Below are 25099 nucleotides of genomic sequence, written 5' to 3'. Positions count from 1 at the left end.
AGATAACACAAAAGTTATATTTCAGGTTGAACACTATTGCGAATCGACAGTGTCACAAACGTTTTTCCTGATACTCTCAATTAAAAATTTGTTTGATAAACAATATGCAGTCTTTCACATTTGGGTACAACACTGACAACTATTTAATAGAGCTCTTGTGTCATTGCACTTGGAATCAAGTAACTTGTCTGGTTACTGTTTCTTTAGTAAACCAGTCTTGTGTGTAACGTAATACCAACTACCGACAGATAAAGGGACATCAGGTTCTGTGAGCAATGTTGGCATGGTTGTTAGTATATTAATAATGTTGTATCTACTGAATACAAACATAGCATTACTGGTTCTCATTACTGAATCAGCAGTATGTAACAGTTAGTAGAAGTAGTAGTAGTAGTAGTAGCTGTATTCATCCATAAATCTCATTTTACAGGGATGTAGGACATGTCAAAGTATTTACAAGTTCAGATCAATTTAAAACAAGCTAGTTCGTATACACATATATTTACAGACTTCTAGTTAGGGACGCTCTTTAGATTTACTCCTGGTATACAACACTTTCTTACAAATAACTTATTAAATAATGTAATGCCACACTGTTCAGTCATATCTCCCTATCAGTCACTGCACACACTATACACACGTTGTTTCATAACACTTCATTCACTACACAAACACACACACACACACACACACACACACACACACACACACACACACACACACACACACATACACAGACACTGGTCATCTCTGGGCCATTTTTTGTACCACAGCTTCCCATTTGCTATCCTGAAAAATTGAATCAGCATCCCTCCACAATGAATGACATGTTGAGCTCAGAAAGAGGAAGAGGTGTTAACATAGTGCTATGCATAGCTTGGAGTAAGTATTTCTAGAAACGAAAAAAGAAGGAAAAAGACATAAAGTGAAAGTGTTATGTAGAATGGTCGATGTTTTACAATCATTATTATTATTATTTATTTGTAAAGCTTTTTTGTCAAACACTTACTTTGTTTCAGCTAAATAATCCTTCAATGTATAACATGCATTGCATAACAGGTACTTTTTAGCTGACTTTATAAATAAGTGTATTTTTGCAATTTCTTTAATCTCTTTTAGTAATTTATTGTGCATTTTTATTCCTTGGTAGAAAATGCTGTTTTGAGTTTTATGTTTATTTTTTCTTGTTAAATGTAAGTTCAGTATATCTCTTGTTGCATGGTCATGGACAGAGCTGTTTGTGCAGTAATTACCCATGTTATTTTTGATGTGTACAACTGACTGGCAGATGTATTCACATGGAGCAGTTCAAATCCCCAGGGTTTTGAACAGACCCTTACAATGAAATCGACTAGTATTTTTGGTTATTATTCTTAGGGGTCTTTTCTGGAGTTTGAAAATTGTCTTCATATTTTGTGCATTTGTGCCCCAAAAACGAATTCCATAGCTAAGAAGTGAGTGTACATATGAATAATATGTAACAAAAAGACAATGCATATTACATATTGATGATAGGATTCTAAGGGCATAACATGCAGATGACATTCTGTTTGAATGTACCTTTGTGTGTTCATACCACTTCAACTGAGTATCACTAATCATTCCTAGAAATTTTGCGCTTGTTACATAGTCTATAGAGGTGCCACCTACATTTAATTGAACATATTCATTTTTTCTCTTCAAACTGAAATTCTTGGCATTAGCTTTATTTATGTTCAATGTCACTTTATTGCTTATTGACCAGTCATAAACTTCCTTGAGAGTTTCATTTGCTTTCTCAGCAAGGAGTTCTCTTGTTTTCTCAGTGACTATAATATTGCTGTCATTGGCAAAGAGAATTTTTTCACCATGAATAACACTACTGGAAAAGTCATTGATGTATATCAGGAACAGTATTGGTCCTAATATGTTACCTTGTGGAACTCCTATATCAATTTATTCTGATTCTGATAAGTGTCTTACATAGATGTTTAGATCTATTTAAAGTACATGTTAAATCTACTCTTTGTACCCTATCTGTTAGGTATGATCGAAACCAGTCAATAGCTACCCTCTTATTCCTAATGCTTCTAATTTACTTAATATAATCTTGTGGTCGACTGTATCAAATCCTTAGAAAGATCCAAAAATATTCCTACGACACACTCATCTTTATCAAGAGCATCAAGTACAACTTTTGTAAATTCTAATTTGGCTAACTCCATATTTTTGCCACTCTGTAAATCAAACGGTGAGTCGCTTAAAATAGTGTAGTTATTCAGATAATTCATTACTCTGTCTTTCATAATTACTTCTATTAGTTCTGAGAAGGCTCACAGAAGGGAAATGGGCCATTAATTTTCTATGTCTTCTGCATGACCTTTCTTAAGCAAAGGTACAACTCTTGCCTCTTTTAACTGCTCTGGAAATGTCCCTGATGTGAAGGATTCACTTATTACAGTTTTTAAGAGGCCTTGTATAATCCCATGCATTGTTTCAGTACACACATTGCTACTTCATCTATGCCTACTGGCTTTTAATTTTTTACTTTTTGAACAGTTTTATTGACTTCATTCTCTGTGCTTGGAAGTAACATCATTTATTTAGTGCAACATTATTTACAGGTGTTATATTTTTTGGGGGGAATTTTTGCAGTAAACTCTCTGCCATACTGTAAAAATGCTCGTTTACATAGTTTGCTAAGTGTTATGGATCATTATCAACTTATCCCCCTCCCTTAGCAGTATGTTATTCTCTGTTTGTTTGCCTCCCCCATTTCCTTTTTTATAACATCCCAGACTGCTTTGCTTTTATTCTCTGCATTATATATTATCTTGACATTAAATGTCTTTTTTGCAACAATCAGCACCTTCCTATAGATCTTTTTGTATGATAGAGGTTTGAGAATTCTGGATCATTGCTAATTTTTTTTCATGGAACTGTGGTGTTTGGGAGGACTTTTTAATACCTGCTGTTATCCACTTGTGTTTGTGAGATATTGATACAGACAAGCATACTTTTGGAAATGCCTTTTCAATGTTTAGTTTAAACAATGTTGTGAATTTAGTGAATTTCATACTCACATTGGATTCTTTATACAGTTTATCCCAGCTTTTTATTCTAGTTTTTTTGAAAAATCTTTTATTTTGATTTGTAATGGAAGTCGTTTGTAGGCTTGTAGTTTAGATAATGATTCGGTGCCTGATTTTACTGTTGTTATTTGACAGAGATGGTCTGATAGTCCAAGATCTTTTACAGCTACATCACCTTTTTTCCCTGTCCATATTTGTGGCCACATGGTCAATTACTGATGCAGTCGTTGTAGTAACACTTGTTGCACTATTGACCAATAAGGACATGTCAAAGCTTTGAAGGATCTTTATGAAGGTGCTGCTAGATTCATTTATGATATTAGTGTTGATGTTAATGTCCCCACACAGAATTATGCTGACCTTCGTACTTGAGACTTTATGTAGAACTTCTGTCATTTTATTGAAAAAAGTGTCCACACTACCATTGGGAGAGCTATACACACATGAAATGATTAATTTCATGGTGATATCAATTCCTGTTAATTCAGTAGCTGGTATTTCAAAGTGTTTGTCTTCACTTACTGTACTGAGGCCATGTCTTTATTTGAACTGTGTTCCTTTTCTGATATAAATGCATGATCCTCCACCCCTTGAACTAGTTCTGCAATAATACTTTGCCTTTTCATACAATGATAATACTACATGTAGGATTTCTGTGTCTCTACACCAGTGCTGAGTAATACAAACTACTGTACACTTCAAAGATCGGAGCTCTCTTTATAATAGTTATATTTTATTTTTTATTGATTGCATGTTGTGATGTGAAATGCCCCATGTTACTCTTTCCAGTGGTTTTTCTCTGTAACATCTGGTATATGTGATATTAGAAGTGTTAACTCTGGAAAATTTGTTTTGTGAGTGATTGTTTCAGTATTTTTTGAACTGCTGGAGATATTCTTTAGGCAGGGGAACCTGCTGTCTGGATCTATACTAAAAAAGACCTACTTTTTCTACCTATGACAACAGGTAGTTGACCATGTGTGGCCTGAGATCCATCCCCTATACTTTCATGAATCAGCTGTACCCATCTTCCCTTCCCAGTCCCGTTTAGGTGTAGGCCATGCCTAGTGAAACCTCAGCTGTTGACAGTCCCAACGGTATCGGAGAAACATGAGCAAAATTGGCTGTCCTCAGTGCCTTCGCTAACCGCACATTGATTCGCCTCACAGCTCCATCAAGGTGTGGTCGATCATGAACAAAGTGTACGTTGGTGCCATGAGTAAGGGTAGCTATCTTGTCCAGGTCAACACCCATGTCATATGCCCCATTCCTGGTTAAAAAAAAAAATGGTTCAAATGGCTCTGAGCACTATGGGACTTAACATCTATGGTCATCAGTCCCCTAGAACGTAGAACTACTTAAACCTAACTAACCTAAGGACAGCACACAACACCCAGCCATCACGAGGCAGAGAAAATCCCTGACCCCGCCGGGAATCGAACCCGGGAACCCGGGCGTGGGAAGCGAGAACGCTACCGCACGACCACGGGATGCGGGCTGCCCCATCCCTGTCCAAACTGTTTCGTGCCCCACCCACTATCACTACATGGTCCTCTTTTGTAAAGTCCTTACATAAAGACCCTAGGTCATCTATGGACATGACTTAGCCCTGTATTTGGCCTGAAGATACTGACGGCCTGGTACACTGACCTAATCTTTCCTGTAATGAGGGCCTACATTCTGCCCATGGCTACTACTTAGCAGCAGCAGTTTCTTCTCCCTAAGACTTTGTACATTCCTAGGCTTCTTGGCTTCAGTTGAAGTGTGCTGCACAATCCCTGCTCCTTGTTCCACCTGAGGTTCTTCTCAACTCTGGCAGTGATAGATACCTGTTTTTTCCGTTGATGATAAAACTGTCAGACAGCGTTCTCTTTCTTCCTGTCCTCCTACCAGCTGCCAGTTCACAACCACCCTCCTCCCCCTTTTCTCCCTTGATCCTTATGAGTTCCTTCCTTGCTTCCTCCAACTGTACCTGAAGGGCATAGATTATCCTTTCCTGTTCCCCAATCAAAATGTACCTACTGCATACTCTGCAGATCGAGGTAAGAGCCTCTTCTGCCAACGTTCTCTCCACTGCATGCCGGTCAGTGAAAATATTTCCTACAAGATTGGCAACAAATGCCTCTACTCACTACCCTATAACAGCTTTCACGTTTCTCACTCATGGTCAATTACAAAAGAATAATTAAGTTTTGGGAATGTTTTAAATTTGTCAAGGACGCGAGATTTGCAGTGTGTAAACAAAAAAAGACGCTAATACCTTATTTGCGGTGGTTGTTCTCTTTGTACTGATTTAGAGTAACAATGACAGAAGAATGAATTTGTAAATACTTTGCTTTTAGAGAATTTGCGATATCAGGCGTGTTCGATCAGGTTTTAAGACGTTTATTACTCTTAAAATTTAAACCTAGATCGCGTCTATCTAACTAGTAAACAATACGAAATGTGTTAGTTAAATACGATTTAGAACCGTTTAATTACACTTTTATTGAGACTATAGACACAGATGAAACTAGTAACTTTCTTTTTTGAGCGAATATTGCACTGCCAAGAAAACTTGAATAGAACTTTTTCTGTTTATGTCACGAAGATTTCGTGTTATTTCGCGATGATCGGGACTTCAGTTAATGAACAAGCTTTTCCGAGATGAAGCTCTGGTGGGACGCTAATATTTAGTTGTTTGACAAGAACGGACACTACAGCAAGTATACAAAACAAAGAAAATAAATTCTTTTAGCAGATCAAGAAAATACATGTCATCTTACTCGGTGGCCATCTAGTGTACATGTTTTTCCCCATTACCACTGATGCATTGATGAATTCCTATTACTATTATATCCTATTCAGCAACTCTCATTGGTGTAGAAATTCATATTACAAATTTTGTACATCTGTATAGAAGGCGAGTACAAATTTATTATTTAGACAATATATTGTTAAGCCATTCTGTGGCATGGACATAAATCAGTGGGGCCCTAATCAGAATCCGTATTTAGCAAGTGTAAATGTTTTAATGATGCCCAACACCAATGTTAAAGGTCACTATGGTTGAATGTAGGAGTATATTTAATGAATGCAGTAATAGCATCATTGTAATAAGTTCTTTGAATAGCGTGTCTCTTCTGCAGGCAGATGTCTTACACTTTCAAAGCGTAGAAATAATTTACGTTATCAACTAGGGGTTTAAATCTACATGAAATTACACAACGACGTGTCCTCGAACTGGACCAAATCCTGATGATGTTAATGCATCCGCAGTAAAGGCCGGGCGCTTCCCACCCGCCTCAACTGGTATTTACCTTTGCCTGCCAGCCTGTTCTCCACACTCCCAGCGTCCCCACCATCGCTACCGTCGACGTCGTCTTCTGCTGAGCTGTCGGTGTCGTCGTCATCAGCGTCTCTGTTTTCGGCTGAATCATCCACCACTTCCTCTCCATCGTCTGCAGCAGCGAGCGGCGTGCGGTACGCCACAAGAAACACACCAGCGATCAGCAGGACGAGGGCTGCCTTCATGGTTACAGTGGCTTCTACTCTGCGTGCCTCTCGACAAGTGTCGCAAGTGAACTCACCCACCTCCTCTTATACAGCGCGTCCGAATCTTATCGCCCAAACTGCTGCAGGCAAGGACAGCTTTTTAGTGTGTACTTCAGAAAGTGCGATTATCCATATCGGCGTCCTATCTCACTGCTGGAAATGTCTTTGGAGACTTGGTAACAAACCTTGAACCAAAAGATAGGATTAGACGAAAGAGCGCAATATCCGATAAATACTCGACAATCAATGAAAGCAAATGATTAAAAAGTTTATAGACTTGAATTATGAAATTTCTTCTTTCGTAAGGACAGTACATGGAACAGCACTGACTTTGTTTAATAACAAATTTACGAAGGAATTAGAATTTCATTTGTACACTACTTTCACACCATTCTCTGATTTCTGACGTTGCGAATTGTTAACTCATTATCTCAATAATTAACAGTAATTTTGGGTTTAGTCGCCATGAACCATTACTACTCACAATTTTTATATACGGACTGATCCAAAAAAGCCTGCAAACATATTGTTCAGGAATCTCTTATCACGAATAGAACGTTTGCTGTGTCAGTTAATCGAAGTTTCAGGCTGGAGGCTGCTGTGGAAGTATTCGTCATCCCAGAATTGCTCTATGGGTGGCAGATCAGGACGCACGGTAGGCCATTCGTGAATGCGTGCTTCTGTGGTGTGAACTGAAGTTTTTCAGTGGATTATTCCTTTTGGCACCGCAGTCATCAGTGGTATGAAAACTGCATTGCTCCCATGACCCTTCAGCTGGTTGTCTATGGTCGCATTGCTCGCAATCTAAACACTACAAACAGTAGCTAGAATCGTCGCTATATATATTAAACTAGCCTTTCTATATAGTAGGAGTGGCATGGGGCTTACCATGTGTTCGTTCTATAAATTTCTGTTCCTGCTCTCTCACCTTAAATGCAATCTTGCAGGCAGAGAGTAGATCTATAACGACTGATTTTCTTCGCGAGATTAAATAAGCTTCTAATCTTTTCCATCTTACTTCTTTATATTTACTTCTGCAGTGTAATATATGGTCCATTGGTCACTGACAGTATGTGCTGCAAACCCATATACACAAGCAGGCATGAATTGTCGTTGAGTAATTTGTTACAAACATCATTTCGTGTTGCCTGAATCTTCCTTGGTTGCATAAAATTTATTTCACGTTTAAGAGGGAAATACACCACGTTTGGTTGTTTACTATATTCATTTACAAATTAGCATATTTCGTATTTACAAGCTTTACTTTTTCGAAAGTTAGGTCTTCGTGCCCAATCAGATCTGCCCAAAATCGAGAGAAACCGCCATATTTAGTTATGTGCTCAGTGCTCAGTATGTTCAGACAGCACTCACATTATTCATATTTTTGTCGTGTAATCTCCAGGTTAGATCTTGACTATCAGAATTTCGTTTTTCGTAGTACCACTCGGCAATAATTAAATGTTGAGCATGTATTTAATACAGTGACATCGTATTACGATTGTGATTTCTACTGTATTTTTCATAGAATCCTACTTCCTTCTCCACTGTCCCATGTATAACAACATGAATACCAGATGCATCAACTGCTCATGCAGCAGCTGCAGTTATTGCTGTACAGTTACTTCAAGCAAACACTTCGTTGGTTTCTATTTCGATTCACTAAGGCCAATGAAATCTAGCTTCAGGTTTCAGGTTACCTCTCTTTCTCGCTATCTCTCTCTAGTGCCATTTGTTGCAGTTCCTTCAAAACATTCAAAATCTTGATAATCCAGATTTCGCCTCAAACAGCTTTTACACCCTTCTCCTGACGTTTTCGTCTCTCTACTTCAAGTTCAGAATGGGGGCATACTGTAACCTCGAAGATTTCTTTCCATGAGAAATGGCATTTGAGATTATTGTTGATAGCAACTGAAACCAAATACTTCTAATATAGAATGCTACAACAAATTTAATAAAGCAACCTGAGGGTGAAAGTTTCTAGTCCGTTCTTTCAGTAAATTGCCAGAATAGCATGTCCGTGCTAAAGAACACCAAGTATTTTGAAAGGAATAAAAAATTCTTCTCATGTAAATACCTACGCTTCCACGGTTCGCACCATCATCAGCTGACGGAGAATTTAGTAACTGTATTCTTGGAATTATTGTAAATCACAAACAACTTTCTGCAGCAACAGATCACCAGAAAACCGACTAGGCTTCGTCTCTTACTGGTTACTTTTTTCAGCTGCTAAACTGATAAATTAAAAAAATTAAATATTTAATAACAGTAATTACTTAGCGGTAAAACAGACAAAAAATCTGCAGAATGCGGCTATTTGTTGCATGTGCTCTTCAATGTACTTGGCGTGTAACAGTGATATTTTGCACAACGATCTTACGCATTTGAGATACGTGGCTATATTTAGAGGAAGCACAAAGGCCGCTGATATGTACCACCTCTAGTGATTGACTGTTTATTTTACTGTACATCATTATTCCAATTAAGAATGCATTGTGAATTTTAAACGAAATGAGTTAATCGTGCGAATGCTTGGTCCCCTATTTTGTTGTGCTTACATACTTTTACTTATGTGTTGCATGCACATGTTTACTAAGTAACTTCTTGCATCACCATGCTAAATGAAGTAATACTGAACATTCGTGTACTGACGATGGAGAATACCAGAGTACAAGAGCTTCAATAAATATTGTTCACTGAAGTTTACTGTAACTAAGTGTGTGAGACCCGTACCAGGTAGGACTAACAGGAAATATTAAATGTACACAGAGAAGAACAGCATGAATGATCACAGGTTTGTTTGCTCCATGGGAGAGTGTCACAGAGATACTGATGCAACTGAACTGGCAGATTCTTGAAGACGGATGTAAACTACCCCGAGAAAGTCTATTAACACAATTTCAAGAACTGGCTTTGAATGATTACTGTTGGATCAGAACAGCAGTAAGCGGGCGAACAATATCCTGTTGGAAACATGCCCTGGAATGCTGTTCATAAATGACAGCACAACAGGTTGAATCACCAGACTGACAAACATATTTGCAGCAGGGATGCGTGGGGTCCTGTCACACGAAATCGCACTCCAGACCATAGTTGTATCTGTAGGCCCAGTATTAATGTACGGCACATAACGTTTGGTTCGGAGCTGTCTATGAAGTGGTCGATTATTAACAGTTCTTTGTGTCGCTGTGGTGCCAATATCTGCTCAAATTGGTACTGCAGGTGCAATACGATGCTATGAACACGATGGGTTTCCCTTTCGCTGGTACCACGTTGGTGTCCAGAATCTGGTGTTCTCGCAACCGTACATTTCTCGTGACCACTTCTGCGAACTATCATGTACAATGATGGCTTTCCTGCTATATCTTTATGCAGTACCGCAGTATGAACATCCAATTTCTCATAGCGATATTACACGACCTCGTTCAAAGTCCGTGAAGGGTTCATAATGGCTTCTTTCTCAACTTAAAGGCATTTTTTACTAACCATCATCTCACTATGTCCAATTTAAAAGCTAAGTCTCGCTCATGATCGTTACAGCAGTTTTTAAAGTAAATCAGTTTCGGATCGTCATAGATGCGCTAGTAGTGCCACTATAATGCGACTATGGCAAAATGTAAATGGACATCATTTTTCAGATATAGAAAGATGCTTATCAACTTTCACTCAAGCCACACAGCTCCTTCTTTGTGTTGTGATTATATAAAATCAAAACTATAGAATACTTATAAAATACACTAAATCCATAAATTGTTCATTTATGACTTGCTTCTGATTGCACAGAATCGATAATTTGAAAGAAATTTAACTGTAATTGGTTTGGGGATTTAATTAAATTATAATATGCTCTCATAGCAGAAGACTTTGAGGATGTTCAGTTTCCTCCAGCATTTAAACTGTTATTAGTATTAGCCTTTGTAATTGACCTTCCTATGTGAAGAAATTCCAGTTAGAAAATATATTTTCCATAGCAGAGAACAACATTCTTTCACTGCACAGGGTATAAATGATGCTAATTACCAGTATGCTGATATTTCCCTGCAACACGGGAAGGAATGGATTTCCTCGCACAATCGACAAAAAATACTAAGAGCACAATAGTTGTTGGTTGACTCTCGACACACTACTTCCTTAACACTACCTTTACATAACAGTTAATCTCACCCCTTCTAGCGTAAAAAAACTGATGATAATATATTCTGATGGACGGTACTCCTTAGTACAGGAAAGACATTCTTCAGATCACTAAAGATTTACGTTCATTTCTGCATACAATGCCATATATGTAAAGATTTCCATTTCCTTCACAGAAGTGCAACAGAAGTTTGAAACTTCTTAGTAGTGACCAACAGCGGTACGTTTACATAATTAACAGGTGGAAACACTTCGTCAGCAGTAAATGAGTTAGGGGATTTATCAGAATTTACAGACGAATGTATACTATCATGTACTAAATGTTCATTAGGATAGATTAGTCCATTACAAGATGATGCCGTAATTGCTTTTATTTCCACCAGTTGTGCTTCCCTTTCATTTTTAATGACTTTATTATTCGCAACTTTTCAGATGTAACATATTCTAAACATTTTTGGCAGAACTGAAAGAGTACAAAGAACTAACTTTTGAAAAATCGGAAGAGAACCATCTATAATTAAAATGACAAGGATATCTGCGTGAACAAGCAAGTGAAGCTTGAAAATACTAAATGCACTAACTCAGAAGTCAACGTAGTAGAACAGCCACGCTTGGTATATTTCCCTCCAAAATGTGAAGTCGATTATTAAGCAGCCAAGGAAAACTCAGGCAACACGAAATGGTGTTTACAGCATATTACTCAATGACAATTCATGCCTGCTTGTGAGTATGAATTTTCAGCACATATTATTAGTGACCTCCAACCTATATATTACACTGCACAAGTATATACAAAGTAATATGTTAAGACAGAAAAATTAGAAGCTAATTTAATATCGTGAAGAAAATCAGTAGTTATAGATCTACTCTCTGATTGCAAAAATCGTTTTGTTAGTCGATTATTTAAGATGAGAGAGCAGGAACTGAAATTTATTGAACGAACACACTGCAAGCCCTATACCACACGTACTAAATACACGTCATTAATAATACGTGAGAGAGCAGAGAGGCTACTTGAATATACAGGGTGATTATAACTAAAGTTTTCAAAACGCTGTAGAATTAACACCACTGGCTAGAAAGACGTCAAACTGCAACGGAATATTATCGGAGACCGGAGAAAACGTATGGCAGAAGAAAAAAATAGTGTGAAAATTCATCAGTAGATGGCGCTGTACGTCTCTGAGTGCGCACGACCCATTGAAGGTGGTAGAAACACGCCTGGTACACGGCATTTACTCGTGCTATAGGTTGGATCCCTGGAACTGTTTTCTTGTACGAGTGCGTTCCGTGTCGTATCGTTGTACTTTTCACCGTATATCAGCGTTTTTTACCTGCCTTTTCCGCATTGGTCGTTCGCCTTTTCTATCCCAGATTAGCTGGGAAGCTTTTAGTATGCGTGATCGTCTCGTGTTGGGCCCCTGGATACGTAAGGCGGATCCATATCTACCATGGCGGAGACCCTGGAGCAACCATCGCGGCTCTCCGACACTTCCACCGCCGCCCTTCGTAGGAGATGCCGCTCACCCCGTCTTCCAATCGCGCCTGATGTTCCGCCCAACTCGCAGCTGGCGAAGGATTGTTTGAATCGCGCCAACCGCCACAAATCGCCGGTGGATACCACTGGCACTGAAACCGATCACCGTGATCACTGTGACGACCGTGTTAGGGAACGTTCTTTCGTGTCGTCGTCGTCTGACGACTCACCTGACTGATTAGTAATTGATCTTTCTCGTTGTGACGAGGCTACCGCTTACAGCTGACATTCCTGCGATTGGAGGAATGGTCTAAGACCACAGGCTTTAAATTCTCTTTGGAGAAGATTGTTTGTATAGATTTTAACCGTTCCCGTTCTCTTTTTAATCTCCCTGTTTTAAAACTAGGAGACACTGTTCTCAACTTTATGGAAAAGGTGAAATATCTCGGGCTTATTTTTCATGAGAAGCTCACATGGTTGCCACACCTAAAGGATCTAAAAGTCCGCTGTTTCAAGTCTTTAAACGTCCTTAAATGCGTCAGTCATAGATCCTGGTGCGCTGACGGGGCACGTCTGCTCCAACATTATAAGGCCTTTGTAAGACCTCGACTGGAATACGGATGACAAGCTTATGGATCTGCAAGACCGTCGTACCTCAAAATGTTTGATGTGATTCACCATGAGGGTATTAGGCTTTCAACGGGTGCTTATCACACGAGGCCAGTTGCTAGTCTATGGGTCGAGGCTGGAGAGCCTCCGCTGTCCATTCGGCGTCTTCTCCTCGTGGTTTGGCAAGCATACAGGGCCAAGTCCACTCCTCTTTCGTTGGCGTCCAACACTTTTACCCAGCCGGCACTGGAACGTCTCTTCCGCCACCGTCCGAAGGCAACAAAGCCGTTTGGCAGCCGTGCAAAGGAGAGTCCCCAGTCACTACACCTGGCGGGCATTAAGGTCCTCCGCCGGGGATGGAGTAAGGGATCTCCCTGGCTACTACAAAAGCCAAGATTACTTCTTGATCTGGCTGCCTACAAGAAGTATTGTACCCCAGACTACCTTTTTAAAATTACCGCCCCGGCTGTGTCTGATCACCATCCAGCTTTAACTATGAGTGCACCTCTTCCTACGTTGTCCCGCCACCGTGTCAGGTCTTCTGGGCACCCTGACCCAGTCAGAAAGTCCTCTGGCGGTCACTCCAGGCGTTCCGGACGCTCCTCCGCCCACGCGGGCCGAGGTGACAGCGGATCGAACTCCGATTCCTTCTTCCCACGTGAAGCTGCACCGGATGGTCCTGTGGGTGAGGAAATGGCTCCTGCTCCGGTTCCCTCCTTTTCGAGAGACCCCGTCAAGCCCTCCTATTGTGGTGTGTAACGTCACTAATTATACTAAACTGGACACTGTGCTCCAGGGGCTCATCTTCGGGCACATGTGGACTGTTTACACAAAGACCATGTGAAATACCTGCTCGACAATAGGGTCTACTACCTACCATTCTTGAATTTGTCAGATCAAGGAGGATGCCTTACTTTATCCTCCAGACATCGAGAAATCGCCAAACCAAAATCGTCGTCAAAGATTTGGCACCAGAGGTTACACTACAGGAGCTCAAGAAGGAACTGCTTAGACTCCGTTACGAGGACCCTTTGGTCCGCCAGTATAGCAGGAGACCCAAGCGTTGATCCCCTCCCCTACCCATGTCATCTCCATTTCCCGGAGGTAGGACATAGAGTGGAGTTACCAAATCTGGGACCTTCTGTACACAAAGGTCTGGATTGAATCGTATGACGTCCAAAATGGGCCCAACATCTGTATCAAATGCCAACGATTACGACATACTGGGAATTACTGCTCCCTACCACTGCCAAGCAGTAAGTGTACCGGCCCACATTTAGTGGTGAACTGCACATTCCCCACATTGGAGAAACCTACATGCGCCCATTGTTTGGACACGGCCCACATTCCCCACCACATGGCATCCTGGAGACGGTGCCGTGTCTACCAGAAGGAACTGAAGTCTTCACATTCTTCTGAAAGAAAACTAAGAAAAAATAGACTACCCCCACCGCTATGGGACACTACCAACTTCCCTGTTTTCAGGCACCAGACGTTTCTGGGGCACATGGGCCCCCTCTGCCCAGACGACCACGACATCACTTGCTGCTGCAGCCCAGCCTCCTCCTCATTGTCTGTCTTCCACGATGACTTCCACTGCTCACCGACTACAGGAGCCAGCTACAGCCCCCTCTAGTCCACCTGTGGCTGTATCCCAGCCCTATACCCTTACCCCCACTCTGCCTACAGTTACTCCTGCCACTGCCCGCCGCAGGTGCGAGCAGTCCACACGGGACACTAACCCAGTGGTAGAGAGTGATATGTCCTTTTGGGAGGACATGGGTGAAATCGACCAGGTTGTCATCTTTTTCATGAAACCCCACTTCAAGGCTGTCATTTGCGACACTGCCCAAAAAATCCATTGGTTAGAGGATGGACTCTCCAAGGTTATGGTCCTAATGGAATGGCTTAGTCAAATATTGTTGTAATGGCGAATCGACTACCACACCCCCACCAGCCGCCTCAGGGACTTGTCACCTGTATTTTTAATGACAATGGCATCAAACATATGAATTGAACGCCTTCCTCCATGAGCATTGTGTGTATATTTTAATGGTCACAGAAACACACCTCAACTGGTGGACGATTTCTCCCTTTGTAACATGGTGCGTTACCGCTCTGACCGCTTCAATCACCATGGTGGAAGCACGGCTGTGTTCCACAATAAAGCTCTTGTCTATTCCCAAAAGACTCTCCACCCAATGGAGTGCATAGAGGCCACAGCAGTTATCATCTCCACACACCTTGGTGCCATTACCTTTGCAGCAGCGTACTTGAGTCCAAACAAGCCACTGCTTGAAGTGGACCTTCGCACGTTGACAGCCTTCAATAGGCTCATCATTGGGATGGATCTCAATGCCAAACACCCAGCTTGGCATTATCAGGTCTCTAAACCCAAAGGTCAACTCCTCCTTCACCTGGGGGACACTTTAGCGCTGTCAGTCTATGGCCCCCATTAACCTACCCATTTACCAGTTCATTCCAACTCCCAACCACACGTTCTGGATGTGGCCATATTCAAGAATGTCATCATTCAGTTTTCACTGGAAATTCTCCATAAACTGGCCTGTCACCATGACACAGTTCCCTGCAGCACACCAATACTACACTTTCATTTCAAGTTCGTTCCAGTGCGACACTCAGTGATAGGGACAAGTCCACCAGGGTACTTAATAACACCACTCGGCACGACCTAACTTGACAGCAGCGGGAAATATAGTCCATACTATCGATTACTTGCCTGCCGAAATAAAGAAAGCGGTGAAGCTCTCCACCTGCTACACCATAAATCTGACTGGGCTGACATTCACGCCCTGTGACGTTCTGCGCCAGCGAGTGCCCATCCGATTTGTGCGGCAGCGGGCTTGTCGAATGGTGCCCTCCGAATTGTTGAAATGGTGGCGGAAGTGTTAGAGGCCCAAAACCACTCTCTTGTCCAAGTCCTTTCCCTGGACGAACTACAGGACGAACACGATGTCCGGACAGCTGTTGCCGCTTTCTGCAGCTGTCCACCTCTGTCTGCCCGCCACCTTACTTCCACAGCAGAACTCCATCGGATCCTACGACGGAAACGTGGCCGGTCAGCCGCCGGAATGGACGGAATTTTAAATGAACATCTTTGCTGCCTTCTGCATACGCCTCTCCTATGGCTCACCAACATTTTAAATGGTTGTCTCACGTCCAGCATCCACCCCCTACCCCCCCCCCCCCCCCACCCTCAGTGGAAGCAGCCAAGCTGATTCCGATCCCCAAGCCGTTCAAGGGCCCTACACTCCCCTGGTCCCTACCAACACCAGGCCCAACAGCCTCTTAAATACCGTGGTGAAGGCCCTTGAACCCGTGATCCTCCACCGACATACCCAACCTCTTGCACGGCAGGGTGATCCGATTTGAACAGTACGGATTTATTTCGCACCTCTCTGCAGATCTTCAGTTCCTAAAAGTCAGCAAAGGCTTCAACACCGCCAAGTCGACAGTAGCCGTTTTCTTTGGACTTGCAGATCTCCTACGACAAGATCTGGTACACAAGATGCTGGCCCAGATCCCTGTACTGAATATGTATGTTAATGTTCCTTCGCAGTAGGACTTCCTTCATGGTTCGACGGGGAATGCTTTCTGGCATTCACCAATTTTTGGAAGGCACTCCACAAGTATCAGTGCTGCCTTCCGTTGTTTTAAATATCCATGTGAATGATATGCCAGTCATCACCGAGTGCCACCTGGCACAATATGCTGACGACACAGCACTATACACCACTGGACGTATCACTGACGCTGTCGTCGGCCGCCTCCAGAGACAGGTGGACACCACCATCACCTGGTGCCGGACAAAAAAAATTGATCTCATTGCCGCCAAAACTACGGCAGTCTATTTCCCGAAACGGAACCCATTCCTCCACCGCAATATATTGCAGGCGTTCAGGTGCTCTGGCCCCAACGGCCACGTATCTAGGGGTCTGATGGATCGGAAGTTGCCATTCCACTGTCATGTGGAGAATGTCGCCAACAAGTGGCAAGAACTGACCAGGGCCTTGTACCCCCTCTTCCGCAGTAGGGAACGTCACGTACATACCAAGCTCCACATACTAAGCTCCCCAGCTATTCCGCCTACTCTCACGTACAGTCCACTGCATGGGCAACGATTAGTGTCACAAACATGTGGACGATGCAGTGCCTGCAGAAGAAGGTTCTCCAGCGGAGCCTGCACACCCCACTACTGACGACAATTGTGTCTCTCCATGAGGAAGAAGGTATCGTCCCCCTCAAGGCGACCATACGCAACAACGCGTGACGACTCTGTGAGAAAGTGGATGCCCTGCGGGACACTGTCCATGGGTTACGTCACGTTGGGACCACACTTCCATGTGGCTGGCATTGACATACGGTTCCTCCAATCGTCCTAGAAGACTCAGATCCCGATCTCGGCTAACGACTCGGCTACATCCTTCGGTGGGACTGGCGCCCATTCTGCATCCAATACTTTTCCACCGTACCTGCCCATGTCGGGCTATATTTTTCTGCCTAAATGATGTCGTACTGTCACCGTTGGAGGGTGGTACCAGACTCCAAGACCAACCGTCACACCTCCAAAGTACATGACGCTGCTTCATTGCCCTGTGGATGAATTAACTGCCTCACCAACACAGTTAGGCCGCGAAAGACCGGTGATGCTGTACTGTACCATGTCGCATAGGGGAAAATAAAAAAAAAAGAAGAAAAAAAAGGTTTTCCTCCTTTCGCGTCTGCCATCACTGTCTCAATGCAGGATCGCGCTCTGCTAGTTAAGCTGTATTACAAGAATGCCCAGGTAACTCTCCAGACGTTCCGGACACTGAAGGGTCTGAAAAAAGGCGTTGGTCCGATGAGTGCTGTGGGTCTGCGGAAATGATTCGGAAATACGAAAAGACGGGTTCTTTTGATGTGCAACCTGGTAGAGGTAGGAAATTAATTGATTCGGCATCAGTGGAGGCAGTGGCCACAGCAGTACAGGAGGTGACGAATGGTAGGGGCAAACGTGTGGTGCACGGAGAATTGCCCGGACTTTACACATACTCTTGAGCACGGTGCGAAAAATCCTATGAAACATCCTTCTTTGATGAAGCTTCCTGGCAGATTAAAATTGCATGCCGTACCGAGACTCGAACTCAGGACCTTTGCCTTTCACGGGCATGTGATCTAACAAGTGAGCTACCCCAGCACACACTTTTAATCTGCCTGGATGTTTCATATCAGCACATACTCCGCTCCAGAGTGAAAATCTCATTCTGGATCCTTCTTTGATATCCATTCAAAATTACCCATTTGCACGAGTTGCTTGCTGTTGACCTGCCAGCAAGAGAGACTTTTACTTTAGAATTTCTTGCTCACATGTGTAAGCAATGACTGGCCGTGGAAGATATTGTGGACAATCTTCAATCTGAGAGGATATGTCAATACACAGTATTGTCGACTCTGGGCAACGGAAAATCTACACGCAAGTCAACCACTATCACTTTATCCTTAAAACGCCATCCGTGTGGTGCGGGTTTACAGCATCATTTATCATAGGGTCATATTTTTTCGAAGAGACCTTGTGCTTTCAGTCCTGTTACCTGTATCGTCAGTGGTAAGCGATTTGAGTGTCTTTTGCACAACCATCTCATTCCACCTCTCCAACAGCGTCGATGTGTGGATAGGCTCATTTAAATGCCAGATTGCACACCTCGACACATTGCAAATCCAGTTAAGCAGCTGCTGAAGCGCCATTTCGGAAATGCTAGAATTATCATCCATCATTTCCCTACAGCCTGACCATCCCAAACGCCTGATCTTAATTCGTGTGACTTCTCGCTGTGGGGCTACCTGAAAGATGTTGAATAGTCAATGTTCCGATTGCAAACTTACGTGCACTGAAGACACGCATTGGGTAACACATTCTGAACTTGACCCCAGAGTCACTTCGATTTCTTTTTCTCGATTTGACCATTTACCGAAAACGGTGGAAAGCAAATTGAACATTTTTTGCGCCAAATGCACAGAAATTTATAATCCGATTTGATTTTGATGGATGTTTTTTATGTAGTTTTTGGCCTCAGTAAAGTTAAAAACCGAAGCGAGTGATGTTTTTTATGCGGATTTTCTCCTCAGGACAAATAGAAACCGATGTGAGTGATGCTTTTTATGCCGTTTTTTGCCTGAGGGCAATTAAAAACCGGTTTTTCCCATTCGATGTGATATGACCTTTCCATGGTGGATGGGCTTACGGAACTAAAAGGACCACACCTGTACGCCCATGCACACTTGGTTTAACGTCAAACGTACACCTTATTCACTGTTGTATGATTCATTTGTTATTTGTAGTCGACGACTACTAAATTATAATGCTTGCAGCGCCATCTATTGACACATTTCATAACTATTTACTTTTCTTCTGGCATACGTTTTCACCCATCTCCGATATTATTCCGTTGCAATTGACGTCATTCTGACCAGTGGTGTTGTTTCTACTACGGTTTGAAAGTTTAACTTCTATTATATTTACCCCGTATGTAGCGAAATACAGTTTTAATACCACTGATGAATGCAGTGCCAAAAGCAATAATCCACTGAAAAACTGCAGTTCACACCACATAAGCACGTATTCACGACTGGCCTTCCGGGCCTCCTGATCTGCCACCCGTAGAGCAATTCTGAGATGACGAATACTTCCACAGCAGCCTCCACCGAGAAACCTCTATTAACTAACACAGCAAAGGTTTGATTCGTGATAAGAGATTCCTGAACAATAGGTTTGCAGTCTTTTTACTTCCGTGCCGCAATAAATAAAAAAATGTATCAGAATCTCTTGGCGTCACAAGTCACAGTCTCATTTCAGGATGTAAAGAAAGTTTAATTACTAGTACACATTGCCCGCATCTCGTGGTCGTGCGGTAGCATTCTCGCTTCCCACGCCCGGGTTCCCGGGTTCGATTCCCGGCGGGGTCAGGGATTTTCTCTGCCTCGTGATGGCTGGGTGTTGTGTGATGTCCTTAGGTTAGTTAGGTTTAAGTAGTTCTAAGTTCTAGGGGACTGATGACCTAAGATGTTAAGTCCCATAGTGCTCAGAGCCATTTGAACCATTTTTGAACTAGTATACATTATGTGATGAACAAAGCTTCAAAATTTGATAAACATCGGACTGATGAGGCTTGTCGTACCACTTCCTACTTGAATCAGTCCATATATAAAAATTGTGAGTAACAATGGTTCATGGCGAACTAAACTCAAAATAACTGTCACTTATTTGTATAATGAGTTAACAATTCGCAACATCAGAAATCACAGGATGGTGTGAAAATATTGCACAAATGAAATTCTTATTCATTCGTAAATTTGTTACTAAACTAAGTCAGTGCTGTTGCATGTACTGTCCTTACTAAAGAGGAAAGTTCATAATTCAAGTCTATAAACTATTTAATCATTTGCTTTCATTGATTGTAGCGTATTTATCGGCTATTGCGCTCACAATTCTCTTTCGTCTAATCTTGTGGCTCAAGGTTTCTTACCAAGGCTCCAAACATATTTCCAGATGTAAGATACGACGCCGATATGGATAGCCGCACTTTCTGACGTACATGCTAAACAGCTGTCCTTGCCTGCAGCAGTTTGGGCGATAAGAGTCGGACGCGCCGTATAAGAAGAGGTGGGTGAGTTCACTTGTGGCACTTGTCGAGAGGTAATCAGAGTAGAAGCCACTGTAACCATGAAGGCAGCCCTCGTCCTGCTGATCGCTGGTGTGTTTCTTGTGGCGTACCGCACGCCGCTCGCCGCTGCAGACGACGGGGAGGAAGTGGTGGATGAATCAGCCGAAAACAGAGACGCTGATGACAACGACGCCGACAGCTCAGTAGACGACGACGCCGACGGGAGCGATGGTGGGGACGCTGGGAGTGTGGAGAACAGGTTGGCAGGCAAAGGTAAACACCAGTTGAGGCGGGTGGGAAGCGCCCGGCCCTTACTGCCGCAGCATTCACATCATCAGGTTTAGGTGTATCTACATCTAAATCTACATCTACAAGGATATTCTGTAAATCACATTTGCCTGGCAGAGGGTTCATAGAACCACCTTCACAATTCTCTATTATCCCAATTTCGTACAGCGCGCGGAAAGAATGAACACCTATATCTTTCTCTACGAGCTCTGATTTCCATTATTTTGGTGATCGTTCTTCCCTATGTAGGTCGGTGTCAACAAAATATTTTCGGATTCGGAGGAGAAGGTTGGTGATTGGAATTTCGTGAAAAGATTCCGTTGCAATGGAAAATGCCTTTCTTTTAATGATTTCCAACCCAAATCCTGTATCATTTCTGTGACACTCTCATCCATATTTCGCGATAATATAAAACGGGCTGCCTTACTTTGAACTTTTTCGATGTACGCCGTCAGCCCTATCTGGTAAGGATCCCACACCGTGCAACAGTATTCTAAAAGAGGATGGACAAGCGTAGTGTATGCAGTCCCCTTAGTAGATCTGTTACATTTTCTAAGTGTCCTGCCAATAAAAAGCAGTATTTGACTACCCTTCCCCACAACATTTTCTATGGGTTCTTTCCAATTTAAGTTGTTCGTAATTGTAATACCTAGGTATTAGTTGAATTTACGTCTTCTGGATTAGACTGATTTATCGTGTAACCGAAGTTTAATGAGTTCCATTTAGAACTCATGTGGATGGCCTCAAACTTTTCGTTGTTTACGGTCAACTGCCTCTTTTCGCGCCATTCAACGTTTTGCAGTTTTTTTTAATCCCCTGATGACTTTATTAGTCGATAAACGACAGCGTCATCTGCAAACAACCGAAGACGGCTGCTCAGATTGTGAATAAAGAGCTGGTTGTGTTTCACAGGAACGATGTTTTCTAAATCCATGTTGCCTGTGTGTCAATAGACCGTTTCCTTCGAGGTAATTCATAATGTTGTAACACAATAAATGTTCTAAAATCCTGCTGCATATCGACGTTAACGACATGGGCATTTCTTGAATATTGGTGTGACCTGTAAAACTTTTCAGTCTTTGGATACAGATCTTTCGTCGAGCGAGCGGTTAAATGATTGTTAAGTATGGAGCTAAAGCATCAGCATACTCAGAGATGAACCCAAATGGTATACAGTCTGGACCAGAAATCTTGCTTCTATTAAGCGATTTGAGTGGCTTCACCACTCCGCTGATATTTACTTCTACTTTACTCATGTTTATTCGAATTCCGAAATATTTACTTCGTCTTCTTTTTTGAATGCGTTTCGGAAGGCTGTGTTTAGTAACTCTGCTTTGGCACCAATGTCAAGTGGGTAGTTTGAGTACCGGTCTTTGTGTAATTTCATTACGTTTACACCCCTAGTTGATAACGTAAATTATTGCTACGCTTTAAAAGTGTAAGACTTTTGTCTGCAAATGAGACAGGCCGTTTGAAGAACTTTTTTATTACAATTATACCATTCGGTGTACATTGAATATACTCCTACATTTAACAGTACTGAACTTTAACGTTGGTTTGTACTTGCTAAACACGGATTTTGATTAGGACCCCCCTGTTTCATGTATATGCCTCAGGGAGAGGCTGTCTGTCGTATGTGGATGATATCTATTCCGAAATGGCTTACGAACATATTGTCAAAGTAATAGGTTTTCATCAGTCTTCTATACAGGTGCTACAAAATTTCCATTAAGAATTCCTACATCAATTAGAGTTGCTGAATGGGATATAATGATAACAGGAATTCACAATCCAGAAAGCAGTGCATCAGTGACAATGGAGGAACATGTAAACACTAACTGTTACACACTCTTGCTTCTCTAATGAGAACCAGTGATAGTGATTCTTTATCCAGAACCTACAACATTAGCAGCATACTAACAAATGTGACAATATTGCTCACTGATCTTGATGTCTCTTTTTCTGTCGGTAGTTTTTATTATGTTACATACAAGACTGGTTTGCTCAGGAAACAGTCATCAGACAAGTTACTTGATTACAAGGGCAATAACACAAGAGTTCTAGTAAATAGTTGTCACTGTTGTACCCAAATGTGAAAGATTGCATATTGTTTAGCAAACAAATTTTTTACTTCGAGTATAATGAAAAATGTTTGTGACATTGTGGATTAGCAATATTTTTCAACCTGAAATATAATTTTTGTGTTTCTATTAGTGATTCTAATACACATTAATGCTACAAGCTGCGCAAAATAGAATTGAGCTTTAGAGGTATGATGTAAGACCACAAATACTCAGTAATCATTCTAAGAGCTTTCTAATTTGATAGAAAGTCTCGTGATTTGGGCTACACAAATTATACTTTCCACAGTTAGCCATTTGGCCACTTGTCATTTAATCTTTCATACGGGTACGAAGAAAAGTTTCTGCAGTTACTCTATCTGATAGAGCAACACATCTGGCTTCAGAATACAGTTATTGCAAAGTTCATAATATATACAGAAATACCGTTATAAGGTGAATCATATAATCTGAAGCTACATTGTGGCGTTCATTCTGTTCTCCCGCTGCCCTCTTGCCTGAGTTTTTAAATAGATCTTTATCTTGTTTTAGGAATGATATTACGGAACAAGTTACAGAATTTAGGTTTTAGCATACAAGTACGTTTAAGTCTTTCATGATGTTCTGATTTTGAAACACTGTTATTGAATGTAACAGCTCATAAGTTGCATAGTTACATGAGAAAAACACTAAAAGTGCTTTCGAAAATCATAATAGAGACTGTATGTTATTGTTTTTGGAAAAAACAAATGTTAAACATCTGCAACAGAACAACAACTTTTGGTCATTATCACAGGTACATACTTTACTACTGTTCTGTGCGTGATTGCATCACAAATGCCTGTATCAGGTAAGTATGGTTTAAAATATCGACGTAAGTTACATTGTACATAACTCGGCTCACCACAACGAGCAGTTATGGCTTAGAACAGTACTCTTGAAGAATAGGATGGCAGTAATTCCAGAGAAAATCAGTCAGAAAACCAGCTGCGTGTCGTCTAAGTACTTCAGTATGTTAACTGAGTATAAAATGCAGGCATAGTGATTAATTAAAGTATTGTTAATACGACTACTGATGTTTTTTGGTGAGACATGAATGTGAGCAACCATCACTGAAACGTCATGTATGTTGTTTCCTGTTGAGCAGGTGCTCACGCCCGGGCTGGCCACGCCAAGCATGTGCGTGCAGGCAGCCGACACGCTGCAGGCAGAGCTGCAGTCAGGCCCCACTCCAGGTCAGGCGCTGCCCGCAGGGCCGCCCACAGCAAGTAGTCGCCGCTGCTGAGGAGGCGCTACACTGTGGAGGCGCAGTCTGGTGCTGCTCACATTGTCCTGTACCCTGCGCTCATGTGTATAAAATAAAGAAGCAGTGTAGTTTGCAGTAAATAAATGTCTCTATTACTCCGTGTCCTATAAATGTAAACTCTAGCACGTACGTAGGTGGAAATCAAATATAGAAAATTACTGCAAACGTACAAACATTTTTGAATATGCTTCCGTGGTCGGTTGTATACGGTATGTTTAGTGATGTTACCTAAAATCACGATTACCTGTTTATTTATGAACGTTGCACATTGATGTAGCAGCCATTTGCATTTTTCCTTCAGATACGATGATCTACACTATACACCACTAGGGCTCTTGCATCAGGGTGTGCAGATGCAAGAAAGGAAGTGTTTTTAATAATTTCCCCTGTTATGCTTTCTTAGTTGGTATAAAGCTTCCAAAAGTGTTCACATAATCACAGGGAAGTCCTTCGACATCCCATTTAGCGATGGAACGAAATTTTAAATTTAGTCTCAAATAGTTGTCAGTCTCATACTCATCTTTCTGTCTGAACTGATAACATGAGAATGTTACTTCAGTATAATTCCATGAAAATGTGGGCATTTTCTACAAAATTGCTGCAAGTGACCTCAGATTTCAGCAGCATCTTTTATCTTCTCAACTATAAAGTACGCAATGATTTCACACAGCTTCTGTTAATTGTTGTTTTGCTTCACATAGATGAATATGCCTGCAGAAGGTTAATTTAATAGAAAAAGTATGTGACTGGTTAACAAAGTGTATAATACATTACGTGTATAGTCAAAATTTAGCATATAATTCATAAAAGACTCACAAAGGAAGAAGTTATACATGTTCTTTTTTTTCAAATTTCAGATTAGTAAAACCCGATTCAACTGCAATAACAAATGAAAGATTACATTTTTCGTGTGATAGGCCATATCGTATACAAGGTCCAACTATAAGAAAAACTATAGATCC

General features: G+C 41.7%; 1 protein-coding gene across 5 annotated transcripts in view; it reads left to right on the top strand.

Moving 5' to 3' along the window:
• Positions 1-24308, top strand: part of LOC126412644 (uncharacterized) — a 153586-nt gene extending 129278 nt beyond the window's left edge. Inside the window, exons 1-2 of one of the 5 annotated variants that reach the window (XM_050082330.1) lie at positions 20509-20756; positions 23979-24308. In XM_050082330.1, the coding sequence (XP_049938287.1) occupies positions 20543-20756; positions 23979-24103 (339 nt within the window). In that variant the 5' untranslated portion in view covers positions 20509-20542 and the 3' untranslated portion in view covers positions 24104-24308. Of the gene's footprint in view, positions 1-20508; positions 20757-23978 lie in introns of those variants that run through there. The other 4 variants (XM_050082336.1, XM_050082337.1, XM_050082331.1 and 1 more) reach the window with 4 other exon arrangements.
• The last annotated feature ends 791 nt before the right edge of the window (positions 24309-25099 follow it).

The sequence above is a fragment of the Schistocerca serialis genome, chromosome 7, assembly GCF_023864345.2.
Source record: "Schistocerca serialis cubense isolate TAMUIC-IGC-003099 chromosome 7, iqSchSeri2.2, whole genome shotgun sequence".
Classification (NCBI taxonomy): Eukaryota; Metazoa; Arthropoda; class Insecta; order Orthoptera; family Acrididae; genus Schistocerca; species Schistocerca serialis.
The sequence above is the reverse complement of the archived record's forward strand: the minus strand, read 5'-3'. Positions and strand labels throughout refer to the sequence as shown.